This window comes from Bubalus kerabau, chromosome 3, assembly GCF_029407905.1.
Source record: "Bubalus kerabau isolate K-KA32 ecotype Philippines breed swamp buffalo chromosome 3, PCC_UOA_SB_1v2, whole genome shotgun sequence".
Taxonomy (NCBI): Eukaryota; Metazoa; Chordata; class Mammalia; order Artiodactyla; family Bovidae; genus Bubalus; species Bubalus kerabau.
Genome location: NC_073626.1, coordinates 58599576 through 58625472, shown reverse-complemented (window position 1 = coordinate 58625472; position 25897 = coordinate 58599576). Strand labels below are relative to the sequence as shown.

Sequence of the window (25897 nt, the reverse complement as noted above, 5' to 3'; positions counted from 1 at the left end):
ATCAAACTAAGAAGGAAGCAAGGAGTCTCGGGGGTCTATATCTCTTTAAAAACTGACATGCCTTCCCCATCTCTGTATTCAGAATCACTTGTAGTACATCATGGGTATCAGTAGGAACAGCCTGCTTCCCCCTGCCTAGGGCAAAAAGAAGGTTGAAAACTACTGCATCAAAGCATCAAAAGCTTATTATTTAATAGGCAGTAAACTGCAGGTTAATAAGATGTAATACTCCTCTAGTTTATTTAAAAAATTAAATTTCTTCTAAAAGTTTTTGATAATCTTAAAATAGCAATAGGCAAGTAACTACTGTATTCAGATATAAAGTCAAAGTGAAAGTGAAGTCTCTCAGTCCTGTCTGACTCTTTGTGACCCCATGGACTGTAGCCCACCAGGCTCCTCCGTCCATGGAATTTTTCAGGCAAGAGTACTGGAGTGGGTTGCCATTTCCTTCTCCAATTCAGATATAAAAGTGGTTACCATTTCAATCTAGCCTTAAAGTTTAAAAATCTTTCCAACACAAAGCACAGGAAGAATTAAGGAGGGGGATGAAGACACATGTGGTGTTCAATATAGCAACTGATTAGATGAATTTCAGTTAAGACTTCTCAGGATTTCTCTGGTATCATTAAGTAATAACACACAAAAGGCTTTGGAGATCATTATAAAAGTAACAACAATAGCAGCAGCAGCTAACATTTCTTGAGGATTTACTGTATTCTAGGCACCATGCTTTATACATATCTTGTTTAATCTTTACGACAACCTAAGTTAAACACACAGTTCTCTGTTTTACAGAGGAGGAAACCTGATTTAGAGCTTAAATCACTAGCCCAAGGATATGCAGTAAGGCAGGTGGTAAACGGGAATTCTAGGGCCTATATTCTAATCTCCCTCTCTCTACATGTTCTTGATCCATAATTAGAAAACGCATCATTTTATTTGTTATACACTGGGATAGCATCCTTAAATACACTGAGAAGCATTTTAAGTCTAAGGACAAAAAGCTTGGTATCTATAAGAAGGTATCAAAAATTTTTCTACTTCGTTTCATAGACTCATTTTAAAAGAATACTGGTAGAAATATAGTTAGTTTATATATATATATGTGTATATATATATATACATGTCTCTCTATAAACATAAACACAAGAAACAAAAAGCAAAATGTACATACTGATTAATTTCCCTGCCATGTCCTTGTTGGACCTTGATTCCTTGGGGTGTTTATAGAGATACATCACTGCTCGTCCAATCCCACTATGCTTCAGGGTCTCCTGGCTCACACTAGGTAGCTGGGGAACATAAACACATACACACACATTAATCATTAAGAAGCTGGGAGTCCTGCCAATCTACTCTAGCGGGCCTGCAACACCTGGTTCATTCACAACAGAACAAACGACAAAAAAGTTCTATTTTCAGTATCTATAGTCACTGAACACAAAGATACTCTGTGAGGAGCTCAGAGTTCAGTACTACCACTGAGTTGAAGTAAAACTTAACAGTGTGAGAAAGTGTCAACTAAGCACCCTCAGAGGTTGCCAGTTTAACAAATCAAGGGTCCTCTCAGGTCTCTGAACCAAACAGACCTACGTCTGAACCCACAGCCACTTGCTAGTTTTGTGACCTTGGACAAGTCATTTAACTTCTCTGAGTCTTAATTTCCTCATCTGTAAAATGGAGATAATACACCTATCTTGCAGGTTTGTTGTGAGGAATAAATGAACCTATACATTTAAAAAACACCTAGCACACAGCAGGTTCCTCGGGATTCCTTCAGAAGTTAAGCAGCTTGCCCAAGGTGTCAGAGCCACATAAGGTGGCCCAGACCAAGATTTAAAGGCACATCTGAGGCTGAAGTCGGTGCTCTTTCTACATCAAGTGCCTCCCTAAAACACGCCCACCACCATACTACTCTTCTCAGATAAACCAGAGCTACTGCAAGATCTTTCTTCTTCAATACCATAGTCACAAGAAGTTTTAAAAGGCCTTCCTTTTAAGTTCATTTTACTTGGTATGCTCCTAATAAACATACCTAATACAACTCTTCTGACAGGCTATGGCAGACAGAATACAAAAATACACAGTAAAATGCAGAGGTTATGATAATACAAGCCATGTCAAAAAATTAATGCAGAGCAAACAAGTCAGATTATCTGCCTTTCACCTCTTGCAGAATCCTCAGCAGCTCTTCTCGAATCTTCAGTGCTGGCAAACTCCTATCTGGTAGAGGAGAGAGCCATTCTTTGATGGCGGACATCACACCACTGTCAATAAATGTTTCTTTAAGGTCCTGCCTAAAACAATAACAATAAAGGAAAAGAAGGTCAAGTCTATGAACGCTGGTTCTACTGTAGCTTCCTTTGATTTTCTTATATATTTAGTGATGTTTCAAAAAACTGCTTAAAAAAATTACGCATTTATTTACTGAGCCCCTGTTCATAGATTTCAACAGCTCTATGAAATTTAGTTCCTGTTTTCAAGAAACAGATGTGATACACAAAGAAAGATGGTTTGTTAACAGTAACCCGCCCCCCTGCCCCCCCAAAACACACCAACTTACACGAGGGTAGGCTAATGCTGGTATGAGTGGTGCAGACAGCAAGCATAATGAGCTTCAACTATCACATCTAAAAAACTTATGTTGAACCTAGGAGAATAGTGATCCTTAACTGTTTCAAGTAATAGAGAACCCAGAATTATGCTATTCTTTGCAGGCAGGAATACCACCACTCTCCCAGCAGAAAAAAATCAAAATGAAATACTGATTACTATTAAAATTCCATTTTAGGTACCAGATCAATTATGTTAACAGGGAACATGATATTATATATATGAAGTCTGGCACAGATAATTTTCTCTGTTGGCATAGAGGTAGCAATTTTCTAGTATAAAGTCCTAGACCATGTGTTTGGCTCATTGGTGTACTAATTCAAAGATAAAATTCATGATATAACAGGCCGCAGGAGTCTTGTTCAATACATCCTCCAAGCAGTCTTCCAGGATTTGCTCTGCTCTCGATCATACTGGGAAAACAGACCCAATTTATAGTGTATAAAGAACAAAATTAGTAGTTTCCAAGTTTTCTTTCATTACCATCAGCTTGCTATTTGTTCTGTTTTTATCAGGCATAAAAGTTTAAGAAAAATCTGTGAGAAAGTAATAATTTAGGAAATCCTATTCATTACTATTTTTCTGTAAATTGATAGAAGGCGATCATTCTTTAACATCTGTAGAACACCAGTACATAGCTTGAATATCATTCCATTAAAAGGAAAGCACTTTTTTAAGAAAACAGAACACTTACTTCTTAAGGTGCATGACCACAGTAGGTAATAATGTTAATTTTTTCAGTGCTGGTTTTTTTTGATTATTCAACTGTCTGTCTTCCTATAGGAAGAAAAAGATTTTTCTAAAAAAAAAGTAAAAAGAAAGCAATGGCTTTTTGTTTTTAACTTTTTAAAACAATTTATTTTTAATTGGAGGAAAACTACTTCACAACATTGTGTTGGTTTCTGCCATATATGAACATCAATCAGCCATAGATATACATATGTCCCCTCCCTCCTGAGCCTCCCTCCCTCCTCCCACCCTATCCTGTCTCTCCAGGTTGTCATAGAACACTGGATTTGAGCTCCCTGAGTAATACAGATTTCCACTGGCTATCTAATTTTGCACATGGTAATGTATATGTTTTAATGCTACTCTCTCAATTTGTCCCACCCTCTCCTTCCCTCCATGCCCACGAGCCTGCTCTCTGTCTCAGCTGCTGCCCTGCAGATAGATTCATCAGTACCATCTTTCTAGATTCCATATATATGTGTTAATATACCACATTCATCAGAGAACAATTGCTAATAGCAAATTATTAACACTATAATTCTAAGCTTTAAATATAACAAAGTGGCAACTTCTCTGAGACACTAGAGGTTCTCCTACAAGAAAGAACTACATACAGTATAGGCATTTAGTAGTGCCAAAACCCACAAAATTGTTAGAATAATTAGTTTTAACAACTACAAATTGAGAGTAACAATTTTAATTTAAAATACTGGCACAAATGTCAGGTTTTCAGAGTTCATTCAATGTACAAATTATACATGGAAAAATTTAGTTTATCATCAAGAATAATATTCTACCTATGCAGTTTGTAACAAAAAGAATATGTTATTAAAAACTTTTAGTCTTTGATATTTGGGTATTTTTTTTCCTTTTTTTTTTTTTGGTTGCACTGCAAGGCTCACAGGAATCGTTAAGTTTCTGAAACAGGGATTGAAACCCAGGCCCTTGGCAACAAAATCTTGGTGTCCTATCCACTGGACCACCAAGGAATTTCCTGCTTTTTTAACTGTAGAAAATTTAAATTCTACAAACAAAGAAAACAAAATGACACACTCCTGACACACACATTTCAATGATTAAACACACATGGCCAATCTTGCTTACTGATCTCCCTAGCTGCTTTCCCCTTCACCCTTGAAGGGGAACAAATCTGGAACAAATCCTATACACCTAGCAAAATACCTCAGCAAGTGCTTCCAAAACAGCAGGACTTGTTTTTAATCATTGTATTTGGCCAATTTTTACAATTTGAGCACAATTTTAAAATGCAATGAATTAAATGTAATCTTTTAATCACAGGCAAAAGCATGACACATGAATTTAAAACCTATTAGACATTAAGTTTATAATTTTTTTGTATGTGAAGAAACATCACTTTGTGGTAAACTAGCCAAACCTGAGAGCAAAATCATTCCTCCATAAAAACAGCAAACCAGGGACTTCCCTGGCAGTCCAGATGTTAACATGCCATACTTCCAATGCAGAGGGTGCAGGTTTGAACCTTGGTTGAGGAATTACATACTGTGTGGCCAAATAAATAAAATAGCAAAATATTATGAAAAAGGCAAACCAATTCAGCTAAAAAGGCTCATTTTACTAAATACTCAAGTCTTCATTTTTTTCCCCTAAAACATACTACTAAAAATTTCCATGTTTAACATTTAGAACATTAAACGCTTATCATAAAAAAAAATTAAGTATCTTTAATGTAAATTAAGCAAGAATTAAGTTTTTTTTTTTTTTTAAAGGCAGGAATTCCCTGGTGCTCAAGTGGCTTGGACTTGGTGCTTTCACTGCCAAGGACATGAGTCCAATCCCTGGTTGGGGAACTCAGATCCTACAAGCCACAAGGTGTGGCCAAAAAACAAAACAGGCTACATAACCAATTATGTGAGAGAAAGAAGGATGAAGCCGGAAGTGACCCACCTCAGCAGCTTCATTCATCTTGACAATCATGGCACTCACAACATCGTCAGCATCACTAATAAAAGTGCCACCATCGCGGTTGCGTCTGCGCTTGCCACTCATGCTCTTTTTCCGCTGTAACATCATCTCAAAGTCTGACAGAAAGTCCATGCTAAGCAGTAACACAAAAGCAAGTAGAATATAAATTCTCTTTTAAATACACATCTTCTTTTAAGAGTTAAGAACCACCATTTTTAAAATTCTAACTCAATGAAGTACTATTTTTTTTTTAAAGTACAAGTACTTTTAAAATTGTTTTTAACAGAACACAATGCTGCTGCTGCTGCTGCTAAGTCGCTTCAGTCGTGTCTGACTCTGTGCGACCCCACAGATGGGGGGCCCACCACGCTCCCCCGTCCCTGGGATTCTCCAGGCAAGAACACTGGAGTGGGTTGCCATTTCGTTCTCCAATGCATGAAAGTGAAAAGTGAAAGTGAAGTCGCTCAGTCGTGTCCGACCCCATGGACTGCAGCCCACCAGGCTCCTCTGTCCATGGGATTTTCCAGGCAAGAGTACTCGAGTGGGGTGCCACTGCCGTCTCCGACAAATCTGCTAAGAGCCTCAAAAAGTCATCTTAAGTGTTCACCTGAATCTTTACACTTAACAAGGGAGCTAATATGCTCTCTGCCAAGATGATACGGTTTATATAATTTAATTTCCAAAGGTACTGGAAACTCTCAGCTTAATTCTTGCATGTCACTAGGAATTAAGAAGGAAACTATTATTTACAGTATCATCTTTATAACCCTAACAGTAACTAATAAATCTTTCTATGTTTGGCACCTTTCAAGACACCAGATTTTTCTGCACAGAGTCCTCTCAACAAAAGTATATGAAATACAATCAAGCAGTATTCTGCACCTAAAACTTTCCCCTCCGGGACTCCTAAATCAACTTTCTCTTTCTCAACAAACTTTTACCGGGCTACTTTTCAGACTGAAAAGTAAGTTGAGATATGAATTTAAAAAGCCTGACAATCAAATAGCTCCACAAAGATAGCTAAGCACAGGGCAAATGAAAGAAAAATAGCAAGTACAAATAATTTTAAGATAGCAACTATATATAGAGAAGTAGACAGGAGAACAAAAATGGAAGATTCTTTCCTACACTTAATCAGGAACCAAAATAAGAAAAACAAAGTTTGTTAGTCTTCATCTCATTTTAAAAGTTCTCTTTAACAAAGTCCTTTAAAAAAAAAAATAAAACAAACTTACTGTTTTCCTCTCTTTATGTTATCATCAGAATCTGAATCTTCTGCTTCTTTTACCTGTGTTTCACTTTTTTCTTCTTCCAAATCTTCTTGGTTAAAACCCTAAATGCAGGGTAAGTTAGTCAGTTATCACAACCTCATTACAGACTCTTCCGTGTAACTGCTTGCTCTTGGATACCAAAAGATATATAGCAAAAAAGCTCCCTTCCCCTCCAGCCTTTAGTGTTACTGGTTTTCGTTTCCTTCCAGAAACACTTATGCTTACAGAAGCACTTCTACTTACTACATTCTTTTATTATACACACTGAGTATGGTATACTGTTGTGCACATTTCACATCTAACAAAAGAATCTGGAGTCAAACTGATACTGGTATAAACTACCTTTGTTTTTAAGGCTTTGTCTGATATCATCAAACAATCGCAGCCATAATTTAAATATTGCCCTATTGACATTTAGATATGTGTAGTTGAAATCTTGAGGAATATCTGCAAATTGTCTGCAAATTGGTTATACCATTAACTCTCCTTCCAGCAAAGCACAAGTGAACCTGTTTCCTCACCTTCTCATGACTACAGCAGGTTATCAAGCATTGACATTAGCAATCTCTGCACTGAGAAAAACAAAAAACATCTCTGTAGTTTTCTCTGCATCCACTTATTATGAGTAAGGCTGGGCATTTTTCAGGTTTCAAAGCTATCTGTTATTATTTCTCTGTGAACTCTCAATATCCAGTGGCCATTTTCCCACTGGATCTTTGTCTTACTGGTATAGAAAATCTCTTTAAAAATGAGAGAAATCAGCCCTTGTCATGTGACAGGAACAGCACAATCCTCACACCTGTACAGTTTTGCAAATACGGTTTGATTTTGTTTATGGTAATGTTTTCCAGGCACAATTTTTTAACTTAAATGGCCAGTCTTCTCTTCATAGCTTGTAACTTTCATATTATACTTAGAAAGGCCTTCCCAATGCTTTCCCTAGTATGCTGTTTTTCTCACTGAACTGAACCTATCAGCTGATGTCCATTCTCCACACTAGAAAAATATATCTTGTCCTTGTAAATGTGGCTTAATGTTGAGTATAAGCCCCATGAGGGCAATGTTCAAACAATCTCTGGCATTCATTGAGTGAATTCTTTTCTATTTTCTTTGGATTTGCTATTTTTCTACCATCTTGAACTATACTCTAAATTCATCTACTTTCATTCTCTCTTTACTTTAGTAATGAAAGTACTGATGATGTCTTTTTCAACATAAGAACTGTTTAACAAGTTTTAATTTTCTCTGGATGGCAAGGCTGTTTTATTTGCCAATTTTGTTTTAGACTTTTAATTACATTGCATTCAGAAAATGCTGTCTATAGTTTCTGTGTTTGGCAAAAGTTTTAAATTTTATTTGGAAATGCGAAGAACCAAGAAAAGTCAAGGCAACCTTTGAGAAAAACAAACTTAAAGGACATAAAAAACCAAATATCCAGAGTTATGCATTAACAGTACAAGTATAGACCAATGGAACAGAAAAGATAATTCAGAAAAAGACTAGAAGATATATATACACACTTGATTTATTACAAAGATGTCACTACAGAGTAGTGGAAAAGAATAATCTGGGTCAACTAGGGGGTGGGGGGCAGAAATCTTGACTATCTCATACATATTGAACTTGTTTGTTTTTTATTCACTGAGTCGCGTCTGACTCTTGCAACTCCATGGACTGCAGCCCACAAGGCTCCTCTGCCCATGGGATTTTTCCAGACAAAAATACTGGAGTGGGTTGCCAGTTCCTTCTTCAGGGGATCTTCCCGAACCAGGGATCTAACTTGTGTCTCCTGCATCGGCAGGCAGATTCTTTACCACTGAGCCACCAGGAAAGCCCACATACTGCACATAAAAACTCATTCTAGACAGACTATATAAATTAAGCGAAAAGATAAGCAAGATCCTAAAGAATTACTCACAAGAATGTTTTTATAACCCTGGGAATAGGCAAAATTTTCCTACAATTCGAAAAACTTTCAACATAAAGCAAAAGATTGGTAAAGCGGATTTACACTAAAAAACTTTTGCTCATTAAAGACTCCATTAAGAAAGTGAAAAGGCAAGCCACTTGAATAGAAGATATTTTTATCTTTTATAATCTCCAAAGGGTTTCTATGTCTGGATTATATAAAAAGAGAAACTTCTGGGACTTCCCTGGTGGTATAGCAGATAGGAATCTGCCTGCCAATGCAGGGGACATGGGTTCAGTCCCTGGTCTGGGAAGATTCCACATGCCACAGAGCAGCTGAGCCCATGCACCGTAACTACTGAGCCTGAATGCTGCACTTCCTGACACCTATGTGCCTAGAGCCTGTGCTCCCCAACTAGAGAAGCCACGGCAGTGAGGAGCCCACAAACCACAACTGGAGTAGCCCCTGCTCTCTGCACTAGAGAAGGCCCTCACACAGTAACGAAGGTCCAGTTCAAACAAAAATTTTAAATTAAAAAAAAAAAAAGAGAGAGACTCTTTCCTATCTTTGGTGGTATTTTTTGGTCTGATGGTTCTATTGTTTACATTTCACTTACAGAATTGTGCATTCTCTTTGCAGTTCTGTCAATTTTTGCTTTGCATATGTTATATGTATTTAAAGCCATGTTACTAAGTACATGGCTAGGTACAATTTAAAACCTTTTTCCAATATAAAGTGACCCTCTTTATCTCAAACAATGGGTTTTGCCTTAAAGTCTAACTCTTTGATATTCATATAGCTACATCAGCTTTCTTGTGGTTAGTGTTCAGAGAGAGTATCCTTTTCCATTCTTTTATTTTCAATGTTTCTTTATCTTCTGTTTTGGATAAATTTTGAAATGAGTATATATATACTCATTTTAAAAATCTAATCTTTTTAAATTTGTTCTTTAACTGGAGCACTCAATACATTTCAGTGTGATATTATCAAAGTTTGTTATCTGCTATCTTACCGTGTACTACTTTCTAACTGTCCCCCTGTTCTGTATTTCCTTTATTTTTCTCTTTTTTGCCTTCTTTTGGATTGACTAGCTTTTACTATTTCATTTTTCCTTTCTATTAGGTTGGAAGTTACACATTCCAATAGTATTTTTAGAGATTACAATGTGCATCCTGACTTACCAAAGACTACTAATGTATTTTTACATACCTTTGCAAAGACCTGTGAACATTTCAATTTCACGTAAATGCCCACTTTGCTACTGCCATCATGTTTTCATTTTAAACACATTTTAAACCATACCAACCGTGACTTTGGCTTGCATGACCACTGCCCATTTAGACGGAGCCACATGCTTTTGTTCCTCTTTTTTCCTTCCTGCATCCCTGACTTTCTGCCTGAGATATTCTTTCTGCTTTATAATTTCTTTCAGTTGGCATTTTGATAAGATGAAATAAGAAGGGAATCTTCATTTTTGTAGAATACAAAAGAACTCTAAGTTTTAGTTACTGGATTCTCTTACTTCTGCTGACAAGTCAGCTATTAAAATAACTTGCTCTCTGAGGGCTTCCCTGGTGGCTCAGACAGTAAAGAATCTGCTTGAAATGCAGAAAACCTGGGTTCAATCCCTGGGTTGGGAAGATCCCCTGGAGAAGGGCATGGCAACCCACTCCTCTCTGAATGTGCTTGTTTATTACCCTTTGGCTGCTTTCAAGACTTTCCTGCAATTTTATTGTGATGTATTTAGGGGCAGATTGGTTTGTATTTATCCTACCTGTAATCTGTAGAATTTCTAGACTCTATGATTTATGAATTGTTTCTTTAAATACTGCTTCTGATATACGTATATTTTTCCTTTCTCCTTTGAGGATTCCAATTCACCCTGTTAAACCTTCTCGTTATGTTTTTTACATTTTCTACACTAATATCTCAGTATTTCATTCTACATAGTTCCTTCTAACTTACCTTCCAATTCACTCATTTTCTTGTCAAATATGTCTAATCTGTTGTTAAACTCATCCACCAAGTTTTAAATTTCAGTTACTGTATTTTCACAGTTTCAGAGTTTTTTTTAAAAATTAATTAATGTATTTAACCACCCTGGTTGTGGTGGTTTAACCATCACTGGTATTTAACCATCCCAGTGTGGTTCATGGCATCCGTGCTGCATCATGCGGGATCTCTCCTTTCAGCCAATGACTCTCCAGTAGCGGCATATGGCCTCCAGAGTGTGCAGGCTCAGGAGTTGTGGCACATGGGCTTTAGCTGCTCTGCGGCACATGGGATCCCAGTTCCCTGGAAAAGGATCAAACCCTCCTCCCCTGCACTGAAAGGTGAACACTTAACCAGTGGACCGCAAGGAAAGTCCCCAGAATCTCCACTTGGTTCTTTTCCAAATATTTAAACACACACACACACACACACACACACACACACACACACACAACTATTTGCTCTAAGAAACTTTTTAATCTTTTATCTTGCTGAACACAGGTACTATCTAAAATTTCTATATCTAGAGCCCTTAGGTCTATTTCTACCATCTGTTGTTACTACTGTTTTCTTTTAAATTGTTAAGTGCATATTATGTATTTGAAAAACTACAGAAATAATTTGAGGTCTATGATTATGTTAACTTTGTCCTGAAAGGTTGTTGTTTTTTTTTAACGTTTTGGCACATGGGATCTTAGTTCCCTGACCAGGGATAAAATCCAAGCTTCATGTGGTGGAAGCACAATCTTAATCAATGGACTGCCAGGGAAGTCCCTGTCCTGAAAGGATTTCTGTTTGAATATATCAGGTTCCTGAGAGCCAGCCAACGGGCTAATCACGGTAATCAAACTTCTGAGACTGAGGTTCTCCATGCTGCTAGATGACTCAAAGGTAGCCTAAAATCTGAGCAAAGGCTATTTTAACTTCCAGTTCACCCTTAATCTTAGGAGTCTCAATCCAGAGCATCGGGTTTTCAGGGTCACTTAACCTCAGCAGGCCCTGACCTCAAAGTTTTGTCTCTTGAGCCTTGAGGCAACTGAAAATAAACCTTACCCTCTCAGCCTGACTAGATGAATAGCCCAGAGAAAGCAATTCTAAATGCTGAGCTTACCTCTTTAGGTTCCTACCTTCTGCTGGGTTTTATTTCATTTTTATGATGATGAGCAACTTTTTGAAACATTTTGTCTAGCTTTTCTAGATGTCCTTAGCAGAAGGACAAATTACATTGCCTGCCATTGCTATAATTAGAAGCTCCATAACTATTGTGAATCTCTAGCATTATAAAGTGCCTTTCATTGTACTTTAATGTGTTCCTTCCTGTCCTTAATACAATTTGCCTGTCATATTCCTTTTATGCCTTTGTAGACCATTTCATTTCACTTTCTGAATACCTTTTTTCTAGATTATTCTCCTGGATACATCATAGTTGTTTATTCTTACTTACTGGAATCTCTTAATAGAGAACCACTGCCATAAAAACAAACAAAAAAAACATAAAGAGGAAATATTTCCATCTTATACTTACTGTAAATTCTTCCTCCTCCTCGTCACCAGATTCTCCAAATATGTCTGCAATAAGATTTCTAGAAAAGAAATATAAACAATTTTCATTTGTTTTCTTCTCATTTGCATAGGAATCATGAAACCGTTTTCTACTAGGGTATAATTTACATATAGTAAGACATGTAGGTCTCATGTGTCTACTTCAATGGGTTTTGACAAAAGCACACATTTATGTAACCATTACCTTAATAGAACAATTGCATCTCCCAGAAAGTTCCTTTGTGACCCTTTCTAGTGAGCCCAATATATAAATGTCCCAGAGGCAGCCACCATTCTACCTACCATCAGATTAGTTTTGCCTGTTCTGCACTTCATATAAGTGGAATTAGATAACATGTCCCCTGTACTTCTTTCACTTGTAAGAGAGTGTTTTTGAGATTCACCCATGCTGTACTATGCAGCAGTAGCTGAAGAATTAAAATCCTTCACCTCCCACAGCCATGCACTTAGGCAGGGTATACTGTATTATGCTTCAACACAGAATTTTAATGTAAGTTTAAATAACTTGAAAGACAAATTCCTCTCTACCACCTTATATGAACCCTGGGAAGTTCGGGTTACACGGTCACTTACTCTTCTTCATTCCCTGACTCACTATCACTCCCAAACAGGTCCTTCTCTTCATTTTTCTTATCAGACAGTTCTTTCCCCGCTTCCTCGTCACTGTCAGATGCTATGGTCTTCTCTCTTTTGCCTGATTTGTCCGATATAACATCACTGTCAGAGTCATCTGCATCAGAGACAACACGACTCTTCTTTGCTGCTGCTGAAAAAGAAAACCATCATTAATCTTATTCACCATGGTCACTGTGTTAGAATGTACAACAGATGCTCTAAAATGGCAGTATGTGGCAAAAATCAAAGGTCTTATAACACAGTTTAGAATAAAAAAAACTTAAAGATTCACTCAAGAGTCATCTTACAATTAAGAAGATGTTAGGAAAAAGAGGCCAAAAGATGAAGTTTTTCACCAAAATAAAGTGGGCATCAATAGCTACCTTTCCTTTGGGAGAACGAAGAAAATAAGACTAGAATCTCTTTCATGCTGCCTAGTATTAGCAGAACTTTTAAGGCTTGGATATTCTTTTGTGGAATCCCCGTTTCTCAATTATCCATCACTGCTCAATCTGGAATTTCAAACTGCACATATATTGCTCTTTTCCCTTCTCCTTTAATAACTGTCAGGTATTGGGGAATGTCTTTTCCAAAGAAGATATTTCATAAAAAAGTAATCAAGTAGTAAAGATTGGAATACTCTGTGGAGACACTGAGTCTCTAAATAAGAGTACCTCACAAACTTTCCGGCATTCAATGATGTTTAACAAATGAAGACAGGTACCCGTGGGAGCTCAGTCACTGTATGGATGGGATGTAGTGCATTAGCTGTCAAAGAGACCCACCGCTAACTCTGGATACAGCTGAGTTTTCATGTAAACATATTTCCTTGAACATTACCCTTTCTAGTAAAAAAACAAACAAACAAAAAATTTTCATGTAAATCTTTCATATTGCCATTGCCATGCAATCTATCTTATCAACCTGAAACAGTCAGAACTTAACAAATACTGCTAAAAGAATTCAAAGGAAATTTAATATTAAGACTTGCCAATGAGGGAATTTCCTGGTGTCCAGTGGTTAAGATGCTGCACTTTCATTGCCAAGGGCCTGAGTTCAATCCCTAGTTGGGGAACTAAGATCGCATAAGCCAGAACTATGCTTCATATTGTAAGTTTAGACAATAAGTAAAACTACTGATAAACAGCCCAAAATAATTCCTTACATGCTTTCTCTTCATCATCACTATCAGAAAGCACAGCAGCTTTTCGCTTTGCTACTTTCTCCTCCTCCCCTTCTTTTTCTTCATCTTCATCACTGTCAATTTTGGCCCTTTTAGGTTCTTCCTCCTCGCTGTCAGAACTGTTGAACCGCTTCCTGTCTACATGGACATCTGCAGGAAGGGAGTCATTCTGCACTTCCGTATCCTCTCCCTTATTCTCCCCATCACTGTCCTCCTCAGACTCTGGTTTCTGTTTGTGTCTGGAGGCATCCTCAGTTTCTGAATCACTGGCAGGTCCCTTCTGAGGCTCCTCACTCTCAGAGTCACTGACTCGGGGTTTGGGAAGCTCCTCATTTTCAGAATCACTGGCCTGATTCCTTGGGGGATCCTCACTTTCCGAATCACTTATTCGGGGTTTGGGAAGCTCCTCATTTTCCGAGTCACTGGCTTGGTGCCGTGGGGGATCCTCACTTTCTGAGTCACTGATACGGGGTTTGGGAAGCTCTTCATTTTCCGAGTCGCTGGCTTGTTGTCTTGGCGGGTCCTCACTTTCTGAGTCACTGATTCGGGGTTTGGGAAGCTCCTCATTTTCAGAGTCACTGGCCTGAGTCCTCTGAGGCTCCTCACTTTCTGAGTCACTGATACGAGGCTTGGGAAGCTCCTCACTTTCAGAATCACTAATTCGAGGTTTAGGGAGCTCTTCATTTTCAGAGTCACTGGCTTGGTTCCTCGGAGGTTCCTCACTCTCTGAGTCACTGGCTTGAGGTTTTGGAGCACCTTCTGTTTCCGAGTCACTGGCAGGACTTTTGGGGAGCTCTTCAACTTCTGAATCACTGGCAGGAGGCTTCCTAACATCTTCATTTTCTGAGTCACTTGCATGCCCATTAAGCAGTTCCTCATTTTCAGAGTCACTCGCAGGTAATTTCCTGGTCTCCTCACTTTCGGAGTCACTCCCATGGTGATTGATGTCTTCATTTTCAGAATCACTGGCAGGAGGCTCTGCATGCCCTTCAGATTCAGAGTCACTGTCCTTTTGTCTCTGGAGTTCCTCACTTTCAGAGTCACTGGCATTAAGATTTGAGGGGTCATCATTGTCAGAGTCTGTCACCTGACGTCTTTTGTTGAGGCTATCTTCTCGATCACTAGGTTCATTCTGAAAAATTAAGGGAGAAAAAATCAGAAAAGTAAAAAAAAAGTTTGGTAGTAAAAATGTTAAACTTTTCAGCTATTTTTAAAAAAAAAAACTGAGGTTTAGAGCAGTCTTGGTAATACATCCAAGTAACCCTGGCACAAAAATTTAAGTTTTAGGGAAAACACTAACCTAACAATACTAACATATAACATCACATGAAGTAATCTGAAAACTCTAGGGTACAAAGGTGATACAAGTATATTATAGCTGTGCTTTTGTAAATGCAGAGAAAAACATATAAAATTAAACATGTCAAAATACTAACAACTAGAATGTGGGGAATTTTTTCCCTTCTAGTATCTGAACTCTCAGTAATACAATAATTAATATTCTGGCTTAAAAAGTAAAGTACTTCTGTGTTTGAGTTTCCCTCCTTAAAAATATGTTGAGCCAGTATTTTTCTTTATAATATATGACGAACATTACCTGGACTTACTTTAGCACAGACCAATTCTCAAGCAGCAAAGAAACAAAGTATAAGCCCACCATATCATGGGATGAAATAATTAAGTAGTAAGACAATTCAGTGACAAGATGAAAGGCTTATAAAATAAGCTTATAATATAAAAATTTGAGGGCTTTTCCCCCTCTGTATTTCACTGCCATCTTGACAGTAGAGTGCCAAAGACACAGTAACTGCTATAAATATATTCATTCAAATATAACATATTCAAGAAATTTTTTAAAATCATAAACTTTTCAAATTTATCAAAGGTATTTTTCTTTTATTATCATGGGTCACTCACAGCATAGCACTGTACTCCTTGTCAGTCATACACCCTGTTACCCCAATAAAACTGGCATTTATCTATTAAATTAGGACAGGAGAAATTACAGAATTTTTTCATACTGTACAAGATATAGTACTCCATATATTGCTAGAAGCTTACTTTTGGCTGTATTTCATAATTTAATTTTTTATGTTTTAAAAGAATATAGATGAAAAAATTAACTATCTAGAGTGTGGCGCCTAAACAGGCAGGCATTTTTTGGCCTGTTGTCTTCACTGAGAAGGCACACTCTGTGCTTCAGAGTGCAGAAGGGTGTCTGGTATACACAAAATCATAGGAAGAATTCGTTGAATGAATAATAAGAATTAAATGTTAATAATTTAAAGTGAGGAATAATTAACTCAACAAGTATCTGCTTCAAGTCTACCATGTACAAGGTGCTAAGAATCAAGGCTGAACATGTCTCAGTGCCTGACCTTAAGGAAGTTATATCTAGTGAGCTGGCCACATATACAGTAACAATAGTATAACATACACTATTACAAAGGTGATATTCTGAAAGCCAGGAAGTGATTTATATGAAACTAAGCCATAAAAGGTGTGCAGACAACAGGTATTTAATTATTGGTGATGACAGAGTTAAGAAGTTAACTACATTATTGAGGGTGGAAGGCAAAACATACAGGTACCAGCAGAGGTAACTAAAGCAGGAGGCAAAAGGGAAAACTGTTAACTGCCTTTTGGAATGCTTTCAATAACATACTCATGACCTAACTCTAACAACATGTTCTTATGACTCAATTTATTTCAGCTGCAAACAACACAAATCATTCAGGCTAACTCCAGAACAATCTTTCCAGAATCACAGCAGGATGAATGGTTAAAGGCTCCAGAAGGGTAGGAACCAGGGCAGTTCAGAGAGCTCAGAAAGGAAACTCAAGGACCTTTCACTAGAGACTTAGCTCTCACCACTGATAAATTTTGGTGCCTTGGACCTCAATTTTAAGTGCCCAGAAGCGATGATCTAACAGGTCATGGCAATAGAGGATGTCCAACAGGTTATAGCCAAAGCAGAGGCGCAGCGCTGGGAGAAAGAAAGAAGACAGAAAGACTCCCAAAGAAAGAAGAGACGCCATGAACTGAGCAGTCATTCCCAAACGCATCTATTACACTTTACCCTGGACTTCCCAACCAAGGACATGACATGTGATAACGACTGTGAAACTTGTGAATTCTCATCAATTTTTGAGGAGATTTGTAAGAATCTGAGTATCTACCCATCAGGTGTGGCATAATGGAGGGAAAGTGGGAAGTCACCGTGGTCAGAAAGTACTGATGGATAGAATCAAGGTAGACAATGTACTTCGGCGAATACATTGTAAGACTTGGGAAAAGAGTACATTAGAAATTATATGGTAAAACTTAGATGTTATCAAAATGATATTAAAAAAACTTTAGACTGGTTTCAGCAATTAGTTTAAATTGTAAACTTAAAAAAAAATAAAAAAAAATGCTTTTTAAAAGTCATATTTGATATCAACAAATAAACAGTGGGATTCCCAGGTGGCCCAGTGGTAAAGAATCTGCCTGCCAATGAAGGAGATAGAGAGATGTAGCTTCAATCCCTGGGTCTGGAAGATCCCCTGGAATAGGAAATGGCAACCTACTACAGTATTCTTGCCTGGAGAATCCCACTGACAGAGGAGCCTGACGGGCTACAGTCCACAGAGTCGCAAAGAGTTGATACGACTGAGCAACTCAGTGCAAACACGCGCCATTTAAACACTATTTCTTAATATAAAAGAATCCCCAATTTTAACTCTCAGAGAAACTGAGCTCTCTAACAGTCCTTAGAGGCTTTAGACATGTCTATAACACCTCATATCCCGCTCTTAAAATCATTTACACTATAGTGGCTACCCATAATGAATGAATTGGTTGATGAATTGGTTGTTCGTTTCAGCAAATGGTAACAGATTCCTTACAACCAGTGCCACAATATGCAGAGATAATTAACATCTTAAATTAAAAATAATTAATCAAAATGATATAAAGCAAGTATCAATTTGTAAATTTCAAAGAAGTATAAGAATATCAAATAGAAGTCCTTGTAAAGAACCAAAAAACTGAGGACAACTGTTACCTCCTTATTAATTAAAAGAATTAAACTCAAAAGAGTTGAACTTGCAGACCAACCTTTCATCATAAATTGGTAAAACATTCAACACCAAGTCACATAGTAAATTCCATGATGAAGTATTTACAGGAACATTTTCCAAAACATATTTCACTGGATCTTAGTTCAAGAAGATAAATTTTAAATCCTCATTGTGGAGCTTTGACAATACATATCACTGTAAGAGCATAAGGAAGGATCTGAGAAATCCAGTTTTTATTACACAATGCTGTTAATCCAGTGTAGCTCCTGAAGGGCTGCAAGGCTTTTGACTTTGTGAAACTCCAGCTGTACAGCAATCATACACATAATAAAATAAAGATATATACCTGAGTGTCTTTTGTCAAAAGCTGGTTGATCTTAGAATCAGTCAAAAACAAAAACACTTCTGCTGGGTACTAGAAAAAGAAAATGTCTACACAAAGTTTAGGAGTTTATAATGATGGGACTTCCCTGGTGACTCAGTGGTAAAGAATCTGCCTGCCAATGCAGGAGACACAGGTTTGATCCCTGGTCTGGGAGGATTCCACATGCCTCAGAGCAACTAAGCCCGTGTACAACTACTGAGTCTCTGCTCTAAAGCCTGGGAGCCACAATCACTGAAGCCCGCGCCCCCTCGAGCCCATGCTCCACAAGAGAAGTCAGTGCAGTAAGAAGCCCGCACACCAGCAAGTAGCCCCTGCTGGCCGCCACTAGATAAAAGTCCACGTAGCAATGAAGACCCAGCACAGCCAAAAACAAACAAACAAATAAATAAAAATAAAAAGTTTGTAATGATGAAGCAAACTCCCACCTACCTCTGCAGACTCGCTTCTGCCCTTTCACCAGCATCAACTCTATGCACTGCACTAGCAGTTTCCAAACTCGTGCGTTAACAATCACCTGGGAAGCTTTGGTGAAAACACAGATTTTTGTGCTTCTCCTCTCCAGGTATTTAGATAGTAAATCTGGGGAAGGGGGTCAAAGAATCTGCATTTTGACATCTGATCCAAGTGACTCTAACTGCACATTAAAATTTTACTGCAGACACATGGAACTACAGACTTCACTACATTACTCCATGTTTTCACCTCAGCTTGTCCTTTTCATAGCTCAACATGAGGCAAAAATACCCCCTTCCTGAAGCCTCTTTCATCCTTCTCTCTAGGTAGAATGGATTCTGAGCAATATAACAGTTCACAATGTGGACTTAAGAGTCTATAAGATCTAGGCCATCTAGGCTCGTGGCTCATCTTCTACTGTAAAATTTAGGGAAATTACCTTAACTTCCCAAAGTCCTCAATCTGACAGTCAGAAATAGTATTTATAACTTGGAGGTCGGTCTATTGAGAGGACCAAATGCATGTGCCTGTGAGCACTCACTGTATGTTGCTAATCATCCACAACCAATTATTAATTATAAGACATTCACCCTTGAAGACAGAGCTCAGATATATCATCTCTGCAGGCTGAGCTGGTCAGTCACTCCTCCTTTCATGTCTCCAGAGCGTCTTGTGCATCTACCTCACTAAAAGGTGATGTTTTTACATTTATCTTCATAATATGAATGAACAAATGACCTTAAGATAAGAGACCATTTAAGAAAAGTAACCCAAAACCTATCTTTTACCTTCAGTATACAAATAAACCCCACAAGATAATGCTTAACAAAAAAGAACCAAAGCAAAATGTTTTTCTCATAAATTTGGTAGACTCAAAGACAAAGGCTGAAACCTAACACAAAGAAAGGACATAAATGGAACTGAAAGAAGTGCTAACAAATAGGGTAAACAAGGTGAGCAATGTCTGAAAACAATCTTCTACGGGCTTCAGTGTACTCCTCACAGGAATGCTTTCCTTCTATTAGCACACCCTTTCTGTGGAAAGACCCAAATGATTGCAGACTGCTCTCTCTTCTCAATTCAGAGTAAAACTGGGGCTAATGGGGCTGTCACCAACTTCAACCGAAGATGGATACTTGTGCTCATTAGCCTCTGCCTACAGTCAGCAAAAAAGGAGAAGCCAGGCACTATTTCCAAACAACCTCTTTCTCAATAGCCCCATACACTATTTTTTCCTGTGAGACCCTCAAGAGGGGAACATTACTTTTCTATGTAGATAAAACCTATAAAGTGGATTCTAAAATGCACATTACTTTCCATATATTTTCTGTGGAACAAAAATCAGATGATCACAATCCACAACTAATTTCATGCTGCTTAAGAGAATATTCAAATAAAACAACAAAAATTAGAACTGGCAACTAGTTATAACTAGGTTACATTCATGCTCAAATTGCTTTATTTAAAAAATTGTGTTTCCAAAGAAGTTAAACTGTCACTGTTTGCAGAGGACATGAAGATTCTAAAGATGCTACCAGAAAACTACGAGAACTCATCAGTGAATGTGGTAAATTTGCAGGTTACAAAATTAATACTCAGAAAATCTGTTGCCTTTCTATACACAAGAACGAAAGATCAGAAAGAGAAACCTCAAACAGTGATTCTATTTACCACTGCATCAAAAAGAATACAACACCTAGGAGTAAACCTACTTTCCAGCCATAATACTTCTGAAACACAAGTGCTTCTCAGTTTTAGGCCTTTGAACCTGTGGTTCTCTCCAGCTAGAATTATCACCACCACCTCTAACTGGCTTCTCTATCTGGTAATGTCAGTCACTCCTCAGTCTACTTAGCCCACCCTCCCATCCTCCTACAGTCCTTTGTATGTGCCCTTTATGTAATTTTTAAATATATTTAGTTATTTGATGCATACTAATAAAAATAGGTAACTATATAAAATGATGGGACAGTTATTCTAGTTATTTTCCTATGATTTCAAATATTAATGTGCAAACACAGAAAAGTATATTAAAATCGCCTTCAACAACACAACCCAAAGATCACCATTATTTACATTTTTTACAAGAAATTTCCTCCCAATCTCTTCTCTGTGTGAATTTACTTTAAAACAGTAAATAAGGATCTAGAATCACAATTTAATGGCCGGTATCTTTCAAGTAACACACTGATTTCTCCCATTTCACAAAATATTTTTTTGGAAACAACTGTAATGGCTGCATTGCCATTCTTAGAAATGTTCTCTTTATATTTTAATTACTAATTTTCATTTTGTTGGACACTTATTGCTTCCTTTCTTATGTTTTCTTTGCCTCATTTGTCCATTTCAGTGTTCTCAACCTAAGGGTGTTCTGAGTCCTCCCCTAAGGGGGCATTTGTGAATGCAAAGGCCCTTTGGTTAGCAATGACTGGAGAGGGTATGTTACTACCATTTTATTTAATGCTTTGGAACCAAGATACTAAGTGTCCTGCGATATAAAGGACTGCCTCTAAATGCTAACAGCTGGCTTACTCAGAATCATCTGTTTAGCTGGGCGGCTCTCTGTGCAGGGGAGGCCACATCCACACACAGCAGGAGAAACAATGAGATCAAAGAGCCAAAGGGCCCAGCAGAGACTGTGTTACCAGAGTAACAAGTAAAGCAGCCTGGCTTCTTCTGGAATGTGAACTGGGAAACACAGCTTCAACCAACTAGTAAAGAGAGATAAAAATGAGGCTAAGTGAAAACTTCTGGTATGCTCTGCTGACGCACTAACAGTGTGTCCATCTAACAGTGAAATCTGTTACAAGTATTTAAAAACAACCATTCAGGGACTTCCCTGGGGGTCCAGTGGTTAAGACTTAGCACTTCCACTGCAGTAGGTGAGGGTTTGATCCCTGGGGAGGGAACTAATATCCTGTATGCCATGGGGTGTGGCCAAAAAAAGAAAATTTGAGAGGAAATAAAAAGACACACCTTTAAGTGTAAACTAAAAAAAAAAAATTAATACAACCATTCAAACACTCTGGAAATGGTACTAAAGACAAAGAGCAAATAAAGAAGCATCTATCCAAGAAGGTCTACAAAAATTTGGTAAGAAAGGCAAAAATAGCTGGTATTTGAACCAATACTACTCCTTACTTCCACCCTCAGAGATGAACAAGAAAATGATTCTACTCCAGGCTGCTGCAGTCAAAACCAGGGTACTCTCTTCCTCTAGCTCCCAAGGGTGGGGTTTCTTCCCAGGAAAAGCATGATGTCAGTGTTTCTCATTCTGCCTCCAGCTACCTGTTGCTGTAGGTAAGTTCCCAGCAAGTGCAGCTGAAACTGGTGGCTCCCAATCACAGTAAGAAGGTTCTACTGGGGGCAGAGCACACTGAGAGTGCTGGAGCCCTTATCGCCTTTGCCCGAATTTGTGCACAGTGGTTCCATGCCAAGAGAGGCAAGCCAGGAGCACTTCAGGTTGCTATCCAATCCCCACCCCACACTGAGAGCTCAGCTTCTGGAACTGGGATGTCACTCAGAGAGAAACATGCCCTTTCCCGCCCCAAACTCCAGATCCCTGGCTCAGAGATTTTGCTTGGGGAAAAAGCAGGCAGTAGGACTTCTCTGGTGGTCCAGGGGTTAAGAATCAGCTCACCAATGCTGGGGACACAGGTTTGATTCCTGGTCTGGGAAGATTCCACATGCTGTGGGGCAACTAAGCCCGTACACAACTACTGAGCCTGTGTGCCTAGAGCCCGTGCTCTGCAACAAGATGAAAGCCACCACAACGAGAAGTCCATCCACTGCAACTAGAGAAAGCCTGCACGCAGAGACGAAGACCCAGCATAGCCAAATATACACATAAATAATAAAAGGCAGGCAGTAAACCAGATAGCTTCTAATTTTTCCCCAAAGAAACCAATTTCATCTGTAACCAAGCTTGGGGAAGTTCAGGCTAAGGCACTTTCACAGGAAGTTGTGGTGAAATGCACTTAGGAGGAGATTCAAAATATAGATAAACTGTAGGCCAGCTAGTTTGCAGGAGATAAGCAGGTAATAATATAGTTGGGAGGAGCCAGACTAACTTGTTGAGCAATTTATGCCATAGGGCAATGCTGAAAAAAACAGAGCTATTTGTGGAGTTTTAACAGCTGATGACAGTCACAGAAAGAGGAAAAAAAGAGCCCTATTAATACTATTATCATCCCAGGTGACAGTCAGCATGTCCCAAATTGCACATCTGAGGATGCAACATCAGAGATTTAAAGCTGTGGGTGAGGAAACAGAATTCACTAAAATAATCCAGCCAGTCATTAAACAATTCAAAACATCCAGTTTCCAACAATAAATGAAAAGGTATGCAAAGAAACTGGAAAGTTGACCCATAACCAGGAAAAAAGCAGACAACAGAAACTGCCTGTGACAGCAACCAGATACCAGATTTATCAAAAAAGACTTTAAAGCAGCCATTTATAAACATGCTTAAAGAAATAAAGGTATGATGACAATATCATATCAAATACACAATATATACAGAAACAGAAATTTGATCACTTAAAATAGCAACACAGTAAGATTAACAACTGACTCCTCAATGGAGACAGTGGAGGCCAGAAAGCAGTGGGATAACATATTCAAAGAGCTCAAAGAAAAACTGAATAAAGGAAATGGCAACCCACTCCAGTATTCTCGCCTGGAGAATCCCATGGACGGAGGAGCCTGGTAGGCTAGAGTCCACGGAGTTGCAAACAGTCAGACACGACTGAGCAACTTCACTTTCTCTCTTTCTTTCTTCAAAAAAAAAGTTAACAAAAAAAAGAAAACTTTTCCAGATGACCAAAAGAGGAAAGAATTTGTCTAGCACAACTACCATACAAGAACTGCTAAATGAAGTTCTTCAGGCTGAAAGCAAGTGACCTCATGAATCTACATGAAAAAAAAACAATAACCACCAGTAAAGGTAACTGTGTGATTATAAAATCTGTATTTTTTCCTTTCTTGATGTAATTGATTGAAACAACAGTGCACAAATACGTATATATTGTATTGCTGATCCTGCAATATATAAGAATATAATGTGCATTTCCCAATGACAACCAAATGGCAACCCACTCCAGTATCCTTGCCTGGAAATATCATGGACACAGGAGCCTGGTGGGCTGCAGTCCATGGGGTTGCAAAGAGTCGGGCACGACTGAGCGACTAACACTTAACGCTTCCCAATGACAGTATAAAGAAGGTGGATGGGAATAAAGTTGTATTACATTAAGGAATAACTTTAGCATGTACTTGAAGTTATCAGCTTAAAAGAGACTGGTAAAAGATAATTTTACATAAGCCTCATGGTAAGCCACAAAGCAAAAAGGTGTAAGTAATCTTAGCATACTGCTACAGAAAATCATCAAACCACAAAGGAAGAGAGCAGGAGAAAGAAAAAAGGAATGGCAAAACAGTAAGAAAACAATGAACAAAATTGCAATGATAAGCCCCCAACTATCAATATTTACTTTAAAGGTAAATCGACTCAATTCTCCAACCAAAAGACAGAGTGGCTGAATGGCTGGGGAAAAAACAAACTGAGCTATGTGCTGTCTCACTTCAGCTTTTAGAACACATGCAGGCTGAAGAGAAAAAGGGATGGAAAAGATATTCCATGCAAATGGAAACCAAATGAAAGCAAAGGTAGCTATGGTATTAGCTATATTTATAATAAGAGAAAATAGACTTATAGCAAAAACTATAAGATACAAAGGAAATCATTATATAATGATAAAAGAGTTACTCCAACGAGAGAATTTAACATTTGTAAATATTTATGCACCCAAATCAGAGCACCTAAATATTAACAGACCTGAAAGAAGAAATAAGATATCAATGCAATAATTGTAGGGAACTTCAACCTCTCACTTTCAACAATGGACAGAACAGACAGAAAATCAATAAGGAAGAACTGGGCTTAAACCACGTTAGACCAAATGGACTGAAGAGACATTTACAGAATGTTTCACTCAGCAGAAGCAAAGTACACATTTTTCTCAAGTGTACATAAAACAAACTCCAGTATAGATCAGATGTTAGGCCACAAAATAAGTCCTAATAAATTCAAGAAGACTGAAATCATACCAAACGTCTTTTCTGACCACAATGGTATGAAAGTAGAAATCAATTATGAGAAGAAAACAGAAAATTTCACAAATATGTGGAGATCAAACATCATGTTACTGAATAACCAATGAGTCAAAGTAGAATTCAAAAAATATCTTTGAGACAAATGAAAATGGAAATACAATATGCCCAAACTTATGGAAAACAGTACAGTAGTTCTAAGAAGGAAGGTTACAACAGATGCCTACATTAAGAAAAAAGAAACATCTTAAACAACAACTTTATACCTCAAGGAAATGGAAAAAAAGAATAAACTAAGCCCAAAGTTATTAGAAGAAGTAACAAAGATTAGAGCAAAAATAAATGAAACAGAGACTAAAAAGACAACAGAAAGATCAATAAAATTAAGAATTGTTTTTTAAAAAGATAAACAAATAGGCAAACTTTTAGCCAGACTTACCAAGGGGGGAAAAAAAGAGGATGGAAAGAAGTTAAACTATAAAGGAAATAAAAGGTGTCAACATTACAATTGACACCACACAAATACAAAGGATCATAAAAACTAAAAAGCTGTATGCAAGGGAACTGGACAATCTATAGGAAACAAATTCCTAAAACATTCAAACTAAGACCAAATCAAGAAGAAACAGAAAATCTAAACAGATGGATCACCATGAAGAGACTGAGTCAGTACTGAAACACTTCCCAGCATTAGGAAGCTCAGGACCAGACGGCTCCACTGGCAAATTCTACCAAACGTTTAGAGGAACTAATACCAGTCCTTCTCAAATGGTGCCAACCAAAGAGGAGGGAACATTTCCAAAATCATCTTATGAAACCGGCATTACCCTGATACCAAAACCAGACAAGAACACAAGAAAAGAACATTACAGGCTGATATCCCTGATGAACATAGATGTAAAAATTCTCAAAAAATTATTAGCAAACTAAATTCAGCAAGACATACACTATGATCAAATGGGATTTATTCCATGGATGCAAGGATGGCTCAATATCCACAAATTAATGTGACACACCATATTAACAAAATGAAAGCTAAAAATCACATGATCATCTCAATGGCTGCAA

At 37.9% G+C, this 25897-nt stretch overlaps 1 protein-coding gene across 7 annotated transcripts in view; it reads right to left on the bottom strand.

The window, feature by feature from the left end:
* Positions 1–25897, bottom strand: part of IWS1 (interacts with SUPT6H, CTD assembly factor 1) — a 45949-nt gene that overhangs the window by 11906 nt on the left and 8146 nt on the right. For 4 of the 7 annotated variants that reach the window (XM_055571901.1, XM_055571903.1, XM_055571898.1 and 1 more), the window contains exons 3-10: positions 13802–14951; positions 12595–12784; positions 11984–12041; positions 6522–6619; positions 5269–5419; positions 3308–3390; positions 2168–2297; positions 1175–1292 (exon numbers count right to left, since the gene is read on the bottom strand). In XM_055571901.1, the coding sequence (XP_055427876.1) occupies positions 1175–1292; positions 2168–2297; positions 3308–3390; positions 5269–5419; positions 6522–6619; positions 11984–12041; positions 12595–12784; positions 13802–14951 (1978 nt within the window). Of the gene's footprint in view, positions 1–1174; positions 1293–2167; positions 2298–3307; positions 3391–5268; positions 5420–6521; positions 6620–11983; positions 12042–12594; positions 12788–13801; positions 14952–25897 lie in introns of all 7 variants that reach the window. The other 3 variants (XM_055571900.1, XM_055571897.1, XM_055571899.1) reach the window with 1 other exon arrangement.